The sequence below is a fragment of the Pipra filicauda genome, unplaced genomic scaffold, assembly GCF_003945595.2.
Source record: "Pipra filicauda isolate LSUMZ 115617 unplaced genomic scaffold, ASM394559v2 scaffold1393_size15037_pilon, whole genome shotgun sequence".
Lineage (NCBI taxonomy): Eukaryota > Metazoa > Chordata > Aves > Passeriformes > Pipridae > Pipra > Pipra filicauda.
The window spans coordinates 2,399-15,037 of record NW_024103866.1 but is presented as its reverse complement, the minus strand read 5'-3'; the positions used below and the strand labels follow the sequence as shown (position 1 = coordinate 15,037).

The 12,639-nt window shown below is 60.8% G+C and overlaps 2 protein-coding genes and 1 long non-coding RNA gene across 3 annotated transcripts; all 3 read left to right on the top strand.

Annotated features, from left to right (window-relative positions):
• Window positions 1-3,417: 3,417 nt before the first annotated feature.
• Window positions 3,418-4,193, top strand: LOC113985295. Its single transcript, XR_003539786.2, has 3 exons — window positions 3,418-3,479; window positions 3,578-3,616; window positions 3,968-4,193. It is a non-coding gene; the product is annotated as an uncharacterized LOC113985295 (long non-coding RNA).
• Window positions 4,194-5,392: 1,199 nt separating this feature from the next.
• Window positions 5,393-7,253, top strand: LOC113985294 (class II histocompatibility antigen, B-L beta chain-like; the record flags this gene model as incomplete). The annotated part of the gene is made up of 4 exons (XM_039378449.1): window positions 5,393-5,417; window positions 5,927-6,196; window positions 6,998-7,104; window positions 7,219-7,253. Coding segments are annotated over 4 exons (411 nt in total), but the record flags the coding sequence as incomplete, so codon positions are not given.
• Window positions 7,254-9,240: 1,987 nt separating this feature from the next.
• On the top strand, window positions 9,241-11,462 carry LOC120322468 (class II histocompatibility antigen, B-L beta chain-like; the record flags this gene model as incomplete). Its single annotated transcript, XM_039378448.1, is given in 5 exon segments — window positions 9,241-9,325; window positions 9,837-10,106; window positions 10,793-10,995; window positions 10,997-11,075; window positions 11,335-11,462. Coding segments are annotated over 5 exon segments (765 nt in total), but the record flags the coding sequence as incomplete, so codon positions are not given.
• Window positions 11,463-12,639: the final 1,177 nt, after the last annotated feature.

Genomic DNA, 12,639 nt, shown 5'->3' with positions numbered 1-12,639 from the left:
TTCCCATTCCAGTTGTCTCCATTCCAATTCCAGGTGTTCCCATTCCAGGTGTCTGCATTTCAATTCCAGGTGTTCCCATTTCCATTCCTGGTGTCCCCATTCCCATTCCAGGTGTTCCCATTCCAGGTGTCTGCATTTCAGTTCCAGGTGTTCCCATTTCCATTCCTGGTGTCCCCATTCCCATTCCAGGTGTCTCCATTCCCGTTCCAGGTGTTCCCATTCCAGGTGTCTCCATTCCAATTCCAGGTGTTCCCATTTCCATTCCTGGTGTCCCCATTTCCATTCCTGGTGTCCCCATTTCCATTCCAGGTGTTCCCATTCCAGGTGTCTCCATTCCCATTCCAGGTGTTCCCTCCCCATTCCACGTGTCCCCATTCCCATTCCTTCTGCCCCCATTCCCATTCCTAGTGTCCCCAGTCTGTTCCCAATGTCCCCATTCCAATTCCAGGTCTTCCCATTTCCATTCCTGGTGTTCCCATCCCATTGCTATTGTCCCAATCCCATTCTTTATGTCTCCATTCCCATTGCAGGCATTCTCATTCCCTTTCCAGGTGTTCCATCCCATTCCAGGTGTCACCGCTGACATTTCCCCTGCTGGTTTACCATTAAACCACCACACCAGGTCTGTGCCCAACGGGGGTCCCTGTGGATCATCCAACGCGGGTCCTCCCATGGCTGATGGAGTTGGAGCAGCGGCCGAAGCTCTTCCCGCAATCGGGGCACTCGGGGCTTCCATTACTGGTGGGTCCGTTGGTGGGAGGTCAAGGAAGAGCTCTGCCTGAAGCTCTTCCCACAATCCCGACAGTTGTAGGGCCTCTCCCTGATGTGGAGGCGACGGTGGGTGTAGAGGGTGGAGCTGTCCCACATTCCCTACACGTGTAGGGCTGTTCCCCAGTGTGGATGTGCTGGGGGCTGAGCAGCTTGGTGCTTGTGCTGAAGCTCTTCCCACATTCCAAGCACTTGTAGGGCCATTCCCTGGTGTGGATGCAACGGTGTTTGCAAAGGCTGGAGCTGTCCCTGAAGTTCTTCCCACACTCTGCACACGTGTAGGGCCTTCCCCACTGTGGATCATCTGGTGTCGGAGCAGGTGGGAGCTCCGAGTGAAGCTCTTCCCACACTCCCCACACGTGTAGGGCCTTTCCCCACTGTGGATCATCTGGTGTCGGAGCAGGTTGGAGATGTGAGTGAAGCTCTTCCCACATTCCCCACACATGTAGGGCCTTTCCCCACTGTGGATCATCTGGTGTCGGAGCAGGGTGGAGATCTGAGTGAAGCTCTTCCCACACTCCTCACACATGTAGGGCCTTTCCCCACTGTGGATGTGCAGGTGGGTGAGGAGGGTGGTGTTCTGGCTGAAGCTCTTCCCACACTCCCCACACGTGTAGGGCCGTTCTCCACTGTGGATCATCTGGTGTCGGAGTAGGTGGGAGCTCTGATTGAAGCTCTTCCCACACTCCCCACACGTATAGGGCCGTTCCCCAGTGTGGATGTGCTGGTGCCTCAGGAGGTCGGATCTCTTGCTGAAGCTCTTCCCACATTCCAAACACCTGAAGGCCTTTTCCCTGCTGGGAGGCTGCTCAGGGACCACCAGCTCGCAGCTCCGCCTCAAGCTCCGGCCGCCTTCCCGGCACACGCTGGCTCTTTCCTCCTCACAGCCCCCTGGGATGGCTTTGGAGCCCCTCCTGCGGGGGCATCTCCGGCCCTTTTCCTCCCCGCTGCCTTCCTGCACCGGGGAGCCCTTCAAAACGGCCTCTCCCACCAGGCTCTGCCGCCGGGATTTGTCCTCCGCGCTCTCCGGCCTCACCTCGGGGCCTGGGGCAGGAAGCAACAAGGACACGCAGGGGATTTACCTCCGGCCCACAGGGAAGCCCAAGGACATCCCCCCAACTCCGGCCCCGGCAGGATGGTCACAAAAGACCGACCCAAAGGGGCACTGACTTCCTCCTCACCTGCCTGGGGGGCCCGCGGCATCTTCCTCTTCCTCGCAGCCTCCTCCTCCATCTGACCAAGCTTTGGGAAGCAGAAATCCTGCTGGGGGGGAAAAACAAGGGGTGAGCGCGTTGCCTTGGGGGTTCCTCCTGCCCAAGTCCAGCTCTAGGACTCACCGGGTATCTTGTGTCCATAAAAACCCCCAAAACACCAACATTCAACCCAAAAACCCCTCCCAGGAGTTCCCCCTCCCTGCTCTCTGGGGTTTGCGGGGTTCCCCCTGTCTGGCCTGATGGCACTTCTGCCTGCATTGGGGGTCCCCCTTCTCCGGGATGCCGGGGGTCCCGCGGCTCCGGGGGGTTCCCACTCGCCAGGGTCCCCTTGAGTGTTGCCAGGGGGGTCCCAGGGCTCACTTCTCCCCACTCTGCCTCCCGGGGCTGGCCGGCCCTCCTCTCTCGCCTCCCACCCTCGCAAACCTCTTGGCGCTCTCGGCTCCCACCCCGCCTCAAGGCCCCCCCTCCTCTCCACACTCCAAGGCCTTCCCCCTCTCCAGGACCCCCGCTTAAGGGGCCTGGCGCTCCCTCTCTGCTCCCCCCCCTCCAGCATTCTGGGGGTCCCCCAGCTCCGGGATCGCCCCTCTCCGCTCTCCCCACTCCGCGGCTACCGGGGTTCCCCCCCGGCTCTCACGGGGGGCCCCCAAACCGCTCTTGCCCCCCCCGCCATTGCGGAGCCACCGCCAGGACCTTTGGGCTGCTCTTCTTTGTGCTCCCGCTCGGCTCCTCCCTCGGCTGGGCCGCCGCTTTTGGCGAGTTTCCTCCTCCGGGATCCACCCCCTGCAGCCCTTCCCCCCCTGGCCCAGCCCCCTTGGGCCCCCCTTGGGCCCCCCTTGGGCCCCCCTTGGGCCCCCCTTGCCCAATAAGTCTGATTATACAGACAAGCAATTGGTTTTAATCCACAAAACCCAAATGTAGAACCCAGCACTCTGGACCATGAACAAAGTGCTGTTCCTTGGGCCCCCCCCGAGTCCAAAGTAAAGGGAGAGGGAAAGACCTGCTGGTGGGAGAGCTGTTGCAGTCTGGTCAGAAGTGGTGATTGCAGTCCAGTTGAGGGGGGTGGTCTCAGGCTGGTTGAGAGCGGTGAGCTGCAGTCCTCCTCTGGATCCCACGAGTGGTAAAAGGGTTCTGAAACTCCAGGTTTATATATTCTCCAGTTCAGGCAGGAATGCCCAGTCCTCCCCTCACAGCGGGCAATTCCATAAAAGGATGCTTAGTTCTTCCCTCAGAGCGGGCAACTCCATAAAAGGCTATGAGGATGCTCAGTCCATAAAAGGGTATGAGGGTGCTCAGGACATCCCCCCCACCTCGCAGGCCTCTCCTGACAACAGTTCCTGGGAAAATGGCATGGAAGGACAGAGAATCCACAGTTTTGGGCTACACCCATCCAGTGAGGAATCGGTCCCAGCTGTTCTAACTAGGACACTGTGTCCATCATCGCTGCCATCATCATCATCATCGGCCTCCTGGGAGTCGGTGTCTGGAAGCTCCGATCCGGTAACTCCCGGGATGGGGGTCGGGAAGGGGCACGGATCCGCCCGGCAGCATTCCGGGGATCCTGTGCCACGGGTGCTGATCCCGCTTTCTTTCCATAGGGAAGAGGGAGGGGAATGGATACGACCCCGCGCCCACCAGTGAGTCCCAGCAGCGTGTGTGGATCCAGATCCTCTGGGCAGGGATCCCAGGATGGAGGCCGGGATTCCAGAGGGGAATGGGGGCCTAATGGCTGGAGTGGGATTGGAAGGGGATTCCAGCTCAGGGCAGGATTCCAGAGTGGGCTCAGGTGGAATTGTGGACTGGGATCAGGGTTGGATTCTGGAGTGGGATTGGGGTGGGAAGGATGGAGTGGGATTGGGGTGGGATGGACAGAGCGGGATCAGGAGGGAATCCAGAGCAGTTCCTTCTCTCCCTGGGCTCCACAGCCGGCTCCATCCCCTGGGATGGGAACAGGGACATGGTGACTCCTTTCCCCACTCTCATCCCAGCAGGAATCACGGCCTGAGCGATCCTGGAGCTGGATCCGCCCCTTCCCTCTCCCTGCGGAAAGGCAGGAGCTGCTGGCAGAGCTCATCCCGCTGCTCCCACCCACCCCGGCCCCCCTGCGGCTCTTCCCGATGGATCAACTTCCTGCTTTTTCCCGTGTGAAACCCAGGACCACAATTATTCCTGAGGCTTTAATTTGGGTGTGAAAATCTCCTGCTTTGGGCAATAAATCCTCGTTCCCTCCTCCGGCATCCGGCAGTTCCTCTGTGGGAACCAGGAATAGGAATGGGGACAGGGGGGACTGGGATGGGGACATTGGGGACAGGGATGGGGACACTGGGAGCAGGTTGGGGACACCAGGAATGGGAACTCCAGGAATGGAAATGGGGACATTGGGAGCAGGTTGGAGTCACCAGGAATGGGAATTGGGACACCGGGAATGGGAATGGGGACATGGGAGACCAGGATAGGGATATTGGGGACAGGAACGGGGACACTGGGAGCAGGTTGGCACAGCAGGAAGTGGGAATGGGAACAGGGATGGGAACCCCAGGAATGGGAATGGGGAGAGGGATGGGAACCCCAGGAATGGGAATGGGGACAGGGATGGGAACCCCAGGAATGGGAATGGGGACAGGGATGGGAACGTGTCTCTCCAGGAGTTGGTTCAATACAAAGGTTGGTCCCTCGCTTGAGGCCACGGGAAACCCTTTCTTTGGGAATGTCTGGGAAGCAGGTGTCAGAGGTTTGAAAAGAGGTGTTGGAATTGTTTCCCAGTGTCCCCCCCATTCCCATCTGTGTCTCCCAGGATGGGGTGGGTTGGAGCTGTTTCTTTTCCACACTTCCACCTCAAGTCTTTTAATTTCTAAGTTGTAATCTTGTTGAACTAAGACCCAGTACAACCAAAAATGCTGGGAAAAGGGGGATTGGGCATCCTCAGCCCCCCATCTCCCTCTTGTTTGGGGCAACTCTGAGCTCCGGGACAACTTGATCCTCTGTTTGAGGTTCCCCTGATCTGTGGGAGCCCTGGGTGGCCGGTTTTGGGGTTCCCTGAGCTTTGGGAGCTTTGACTGGGCATTTTTGGTGGGCCCTGAGCTCCCCCCTCCCGCGCAGCCCACGGACCCCCCCGAACCCCCCAGCCCCGGGGCTGCCGCGGGGGCCCCCAACGGCCCTCAGCCAATCCCGAAGCGCCCACGCCGCCCGCGCCCAATCCCAGCGCGCCGCGCTGATGACTCATCAGTCGCCGGGAAGACGCCTCGAAAAAAGGGCCCCAACTGCGCCCTCAGCCAAGCCCAGCGCGCCCCAAACCCCCCAAAACGGCGCCGCCCGGCTGGTTTGGGGCTGTCAGCAGCTGTCCGGCGCTGGGCATGGAGCGTGTGCGGGGAGCTGGGGCCGTGCTGGCGGTGCTGGTGGTGCTGGGAGCCCCCCCGGCTGCGGGCGAGGAGCTGTCGGGTGAGCGGGGGGGGGCGGGAAGGGAGTCGGGTGGGAAAGGGGGGGAAAGAGGGGAGAAAAGAGGGGTTGGGAGCCCCAAAAGTGAGTGGGAGGGGGGTTGGAAGGCCCGGAGTGAGTGGGAGGTGGGTGGGAGCCCCAAAGTGAGGTTGGGGGGGTCTGGAGATTGTGGTACCGGTGGGAAAGGGGTGGGAGAGGGGGACAAGGGGCTGTGGGAGAGCAGGCAGAGGGGTGCCCTGGGGGTTCCTGGGTGTCCCTTGAGCCCTGGAGCGGTTCCCTGGTGCTCTGGGGGGTGGGATCCGCATTGGGGGGTCCCCAACCTCCCTGTCTGTCCCCGGGGGGCTGATGGGGGGTTCCCCCCCAGCCAAGAGCCAGTGCTGGGGCGTCCGTGGGGCAGAGGGGGGTGGGAAAGGGGGGTCCGGGGTGTCCCCCTGAGCTCCCAGCCTGCTGTGGGGGCTTGGGGGATGATGGGGGGCACGGGGCACCCCCTGTCCTGTGTCCTGCACACACAGGGGTGTTTCAGGAGATGTTAAAGTTCGAGTGTCACTTCATCAACGGCACCGAGCGGGTGAGGAACGTTCTGAGGAAAATCTACAACCGGGAGCAGTACGTGCACTTCGACAGCGATGTGGGGGTGTTTGTGGGGGACACCCCGTACGGGGAGAAGTTTGCCAAGAAATGGAACAGCGACCAGGAATGGCTGGAGTATGCACGGTCTCTGGTGGACACGTGCTGCCCTCAAAACTACAAGCTGTACACCCCGTTCCCCGTGGAGAGGAGAGGTGAGCGTGGGGCAGAGCGGGTCGCCTCGGGCCCTGCCCCAGGAATGTCCCTGGAGCCCCTCAAACCCTCCCTGGGAATCACCCCAGACCCCTCAGCCCTCCCTGTGCCCGTCCCGTGGCCTTTTGCCCCCTCCCAGTTCTTCCCAGTCCATTCCAGTCCATTCCAGTCTCTCCCAGTGCCCCCCCCGTCTCTACCCCGATGGGGCCACCGTGCTCACGCCTCTCAGCCAATCCCAGCGCGTCTCTCTGATGACGCTCCAGTTGCCAGGCAGACCCAAACCAAAGACTTCCCTCACCACCACTCAGCCTCCCAGGCCGGATCACTTCCTTCCCAGTCCAGAGTAGTCCATCCCAGTCCTTCCCAGTCACTTCCAGACCCTCTCGATCCGTTCCCAGTCGTTCTCACTTCACTCCCACATCTCCCAACTCTCTCCCCAGTGCCCCCCCCAGCCCATCCCCTTCTCCCCCACTCTATTCCCAGTCCCTCCCACTGCCATCCCAGTCCCTCCCAATGTCCTCCAAGCCCTCTGCCCTCCCTCCCAGTGCCCCCCAGCTCAGCCCAGTGTCCCAGGGCAACTGGGAGGGAGTTTGGTGGGTGCTGGGGGTGATAGGAGGGGTGTTGGAGGGTCCTAAAGGGTCTGGGAGGGGCTGCGTGGGATCCCTGCAGGGACTGGGAAGGGACTGGCAGGAGGTTTCAGGGACCCCCGGGTGGGCTGGGGGAGAGCAGGCTGGGCTCTGTGGGGTGCCGGGGGGTGCGTGGGAGGAGGTTTTGGGGGTGCTGACCCCCCCGGCTCCCCCCAGAGATGCCACCGGACACCGTCCGCAGCAAGATCCTGGTGGGGGTCGGGGGCTTCGTCTTGGGCTTGGTCTTCCTGACGCTGGGGCTCGGCTTCTACCTGCGGGAGAAGGTAAAGGGGGGTCCCCAAATGGGGTTCGTGTCCCCCCCCTTGCTCTCCCACAGCCTCTGGGCCCCCCCTGTCCCCCCAGCCCCTTTGCTCTCACCCCCTTTTCTCTCCCCACAGAGCTCCTGAGCCGCCGGCGGCCGCAGCCCCTCCCCGTGGCCTCGGGCCCAGCCGGGACCCCCCAAACCCTGTGCTCATTTGGGGGGGTCGCCTGTTCCCCCCTTCCCTGCATTTCTTTCCACACTAACCAGCTGTTCCCAGTGTTCCCAGTAAAGCTTCTCAGTGCTGTGCAGTCCTGGGTGTTGGGGAGAAGTGGGGGGGGGCTCTGAAAATCCTGTGAACGGGGGGGTTTGGGCACTGCCAGATCCACAGAATCCTAGAGAAAGGTGGTTTGGACACATCCAGAGCCTAAAAATCCCAGGAACCGGGGGGTTGGGGCACTCCCAGACACAAAAGAAATTGGAAAAGAGGGGCTTGGACACACCCAGACTCCAGAAATCCTGGGAACAGGGGGGTTTGGGACAGGTCAGCCCCCCAAAAACCCGGGAACAGGGAGGTTGGGACACACCCAGACTCTGAAAATCCTTTGAACAGGGGGGTTTGGGCAATGTCACCTTCCCAATAACCCAGGAATGTGTGTTTGGGGGTTCCCAGTCTCAAAAAATCCTGGAAAACGGAGGTTTAGGTTCTCCCAGAAACCCAAAATTGTGAAAAAAGATGGTTTGGGTCACTCCCAGACCCCCAAAATTGTGGGAACAACCAGGTTGGGAACACTGAGACCACAAAAGTCTTGAGAACATGGGAGTATGGGTTCTCCTGGACCCTAAAAGTCACAGGAACAAGGTTTTTGGGGCACTTACAGACCCCAAAATATTGGAATAGAGGGGTTAGGACACTTCCAGATCCTAAAACTCCTGTGAACAGGGGGGTTTGGGCACTCCCAGACCTGTAAAATCCTGGATAAAGGTGGTTTGGACACACCCAGACTCTGAAAATCCTGGGAACAGGGGGGTTTGGGAAATGACAGTCTCCCAATAAACCAGGTACAGGGGGGGTTTGGGATGTCCCAGAACCACCAAATCCTGGAAAAGAGGGTGTTATTTACTCCTAGGCCCCTAAATTTGTGTGAACGAGGGAGTTGGGCACTCCCAGTTCCTCAAATCTTATAAAAGAGCAGTTTGGGCACCATCAGCATCTAAAAAGCACGGAAACAGGTGAGTTGGGGACATTCAGACCCACAAAACTTTTGGAACACATGGGTATGGGCTCTCCTACATCATAAAAATCCCAGGGACAGGGGGGTTGGGGCACTCCCAGAGCCCAAACTATTGGAAAAGAGGGGCTTGGACAGTCCCAGACTCCATCAAAATCCTGGGAACGGGGGGGTTTGGGCACTCTCAGACCCACAAAATCCTGGGAACTGGGGGGGTTGGGCACTCTCAGACCTCCAAAATCCTCGGAACAGGGGGTTTGGGCACTCTCAGACCCACAAAATCCAGGGAAAGGGGGGTTTGGACAAATGTCAGCCTCCTAAACCCTCATGAACGGGGGGGTTTGAGGCTCTATCAGACCCCAAACATCCCTGAAAAATGGGCTTTAGGTGCTCCCAGACCCCAAAAATAGGGAGAACAGGGGGGTTTTGGCATCCCCAGACCCACAGAATTGTGGGAACAGAGGGGTTTGGTCACTCCCAGACCCCAAAACATTGGGAAAGAGGGGTTAGGACACTCCCAGACCCTAAAACTCCTGAGAACAGGGGGGTTTGGGCACTCCCGGACTCCCAAAATCCCGGGAAGAGGGGGGTTATTGGGCACCCGCGGCCACCCAGAAACTGATTCCAACGCATCCAGATCACCTTAAATGCCATCTCCAGGAATTCGGGACCCCCCAAAACCCACCTTGGACCCCCCCCAGCCCCGGGCCTGCCGCCGGGGTCCCCAACGGCCCTCAGCCAATCCCAAAGCGCCCACGCCGCCCGCGCCCAATCCCAGCGCGCCGCGCTGATGACTCATCAGTCGCCGGGAAGACGCCTCGAAAAAAGGGCCCCACCTGCGCCCTCAGCCAAGCCCAGCGCGCCCCAAACCCCCCAAAACGGCGCCGCCCGGCTGGTTTTGGGCTGTCAGCAGCTGTCCGGCGCTGGGCATGGAGCGTGTGCGGGGAGCTGGGGCCGTGCTGGCGGTGCTGGTGGTGCTGGGAGCCCCCCCGGCTGCGGGCGAGGAGCTGTCGGGTGAGCGGGGGGGTGGAAAGGAGGGTTGGGTGTGAAAGCGGGGGAAAGAGGGGAGAAAAGAGGGGGTGGGAGCCCCAAAAGTGAGTGGGAGGGGGGTCGGAAGGCCCAGAGTGAGTGGGAGGGTGTTGGGAGCCCCAAAAGTGAGTGCATGGGGTCTGGGGATTGTGGGAACGGTGGGAAAGGGGTGGGAGAGGGGGGCAAGGGGGTGTGGGAGAGCAGGCAGAGGGGTGCCCTGGGGGTCCCTGGGTGTCCCTGGAGCCCTGGAGCGGTTCCCTGGGGCTGTGGGGGGGTGGGATCGGCAGTGGGGGGGTCCCCGACCCCCCTGTCCATGCCCGGGGGGCTGATGGGGGGTTCCCCCCCAGCCAAGAGCCGGTGCTGGGGCGTCCATGGGGCAGAGGGGGGTGGGAAAGGGGGGTCCGGGGTGGCCCCCTGAGCTGCCAGCCTGGTGTGGGGGGATGCGGGATGATGGGGGGGGACAGGGCACCCCCTGACCCGTGTCCTGCACACACAGGGGTGTTCCAGGAGATTGGAAAGTCCGAGTGTCATTTTATCAACGGCACCGAGCGGGTGAGGTACGTGGACAGGTACATCTACAACCGGGAGCAGTACGTGCACTTCGACAGCGATGTGGGGGTCTATGTGGGGGACACCCCCTATGGGGAGATCCAGGCCAGGTACTGGAACAGCCTGCAGGAATGGATGGAGCACAAACGAGGTCAGGTGGACAACTATTGCCGGCCCAACTACGAGGGGTCCACCCCGTTCATTGTGAACCGCAGAGGTGAGCGTGGGGCAGAGCGGGTCCCCTCGGCCCCTGCCCCGGGAATGACCCTGGAGCCCCTCAAACCCTCCCTGGGAATCACCCCACACCCCTCAGCCCTCCCTGTGCCCGTCCCCGTGCCCTTTGGTCTCTCCCAGTCCATCCCAGTCTCTCCCAGTCCGTCCAATACCCCCTACTCTCTCCCAGTCCATTCCAGTTTTTCAGAGTCCATCCCAGTCCATCCCAGTCCATCCCAGTGCCCCCCCCCGCGTCTCCCCCCCGCTGGGCCCACCGAGCTCCCGCCCCTCAGCCAATCCCAGCGCGTCTCTCTGATGACGCTCCAGTTGCCAGGCAGACCCGAACCAAACACTTCCCTCCCCACCACTCAGCCTCCCAGGCCCGAGCGCTTCCTTCCCAGTCCACACCAGTCACTCCCAGTCCACACCAGTCACTCCCAGGCCACACCAGTCACTCCCAGTCCCTCTCACTCCACTCCCAGTCCCTCTCAGTCCATTCCCAGTCGTTCCCACTTCACTCCCACATCTCCCAACTCTCTCCCCAGTGCCCCCCCAGCCCAGCCCCTTCTCCCCCACTCTCTTCCCACTCCCTCCCAGTGCCATCCCAGTCCCTCCCAACGCCCTCCAAGCCCTCTCCCCTCCCTCCCAGTGCCCCCCAGCTCAGCCCAGTGTCTCCCTCGTCCCTCCCAGTGCCCCCCAGCGTGTCCATCTCGCTGGTGCCGTCGAGCTCCCAGCCCGGCCCCGGCCGCCTGCTCTGCTCTGTGATGGATTTCTACCCTGCGCCGGTGCAGGTGAGGTGGTTCCAGGATGGGCAGGAGCTGCCGGAGCACATGGTGGTCACCGACGTGGTCCCCAACGGGGACTGGAGTTGCCAGGTGCTGGTGCTGCTGGAAATCCCCCCCCCGGCGCGAGGTCACCTACAGCTGCCAGGTGGAGCACGTCAGCCTGGAGCACCCCCTCAGCCGGCACTGGGGTACGGCCCGGCCCCCCCAGCACCGGGGGGGCAACTGGGGGCGACTGGGAGGGAGTTTGGGGGGTGCTGGGAGAGGGTTGGACGGTCCTAAGGGGGCTGGGAGGGGCTTGGTGGGATCCCTAAAGGGGCTGGGAAGGGACTGGGAAAAGGTTTCAGGGACCTCCGGGTGGGCTGGGGGAGAGCGGGCCGGGCTCTGTGGGGTACCGGGTGGTGCGTGGGAGGAGGTTTTGGGGGTGCTGACCCCCCCGGCTCCCCCCAGAGATGCCACCGGACACCGTCCGCAGCAAGATCCTGGTGGGGGTCGGGGGCTTCGTCTTGGGCTTGGTCTTCCTGGCGCTAGGGCTCGGCTTCTACCTGTGGGAGAAGATAAAGGGAGGGTCCTCGGCGGTTTTGTCCCCCCCTTGCCCACAGCCTCTGTGCTCGCTCTGCCCCCCACCCCACTCTCACCCCCTTTTCTCTCCCCACAGAGCTCCTGAGCCGCCGGCGGCCGCAGCCCCTCCCCGTGGCCTCGGGCCCAGCCGGGACCCCCCACTCCAGCCCCACCCACACTTTGGGGGGTGTCAGAGACTGGAACAGTTAATGATTTATGCATTCTAAGAGACTTCTGCAGGCTTTTGACTTTCTGATGGGCAACTGGGCCCATCCCCCTCCTCCAGTGCAGAAGATGTCAAGCCCCCAAAAGGCGGGAAGAGCTGAGTTTACCACGCCCTCCACATGAACTCCGCGCCAAAAAGGGGGACACCCCCCTATGGAAACAACTCCCCGCCTTGGGGAGGTGCAAAGGATATGGATACTGACTGGTGACTTTGGGGGTTTGGGGGGGATTTTTCCTTCTTTCTTCTCCCCCCACCGCCTGCGGATCCAGACCATTCCTTTTACATGGCTGGATCCAGTGGGCGGTGACTATTTATGTTTTTACCACTCTTATCTTTTCTTTTTTCTTGCTCTCCCTTACTCTTACCCCGTCTTTCTCTCCCCAATGCATTTTTCTCCTCCCCCGAAATGTTGGCCTTGTTATATGACAGCCCCCAAAATGCTGGCACACCTGTTGATACAGAATTGTTAAAATAAACCTTGTCAATATGTTTTCAGACACCGATTATTTAGTGTCGTTTCACTTTAATCCACCCCAAGGGAATTATTGATAAAACCTGAGTTACCCCCTCGCCTTTTTCCTGGGGCGGGTCGTAACAGTCACTGCTGTCCCTGTGATGTCACTGCTGTGCCTGTGATGTCACTGGTGCCCCTGTGATGTCACTGCTGTGCCTGTGATGTCACTGCTGTGACTGTGATGTCACCGCTATCCCTGTGATGTCACCATTGTCTCTGTGATGTCACCGATGTCCCTGTGAGATCACTCCTGTCCCTGTGATGTCACTGCAGTCTTTGTGATGTCACTGCTGTCCCTGTGATGTCACTGCTGTGACTGTGAGGTCACTGCTGTTCCTGTGATGTCACCGTTGTCTCTGTGATGTCACTGCTGTGTCTGTGATGTCACTCATGTCCCTGTGATGTCATGGCTGTCCCTGTGATGTCACTGCTGTCTTTGTGATGTCACCAATGT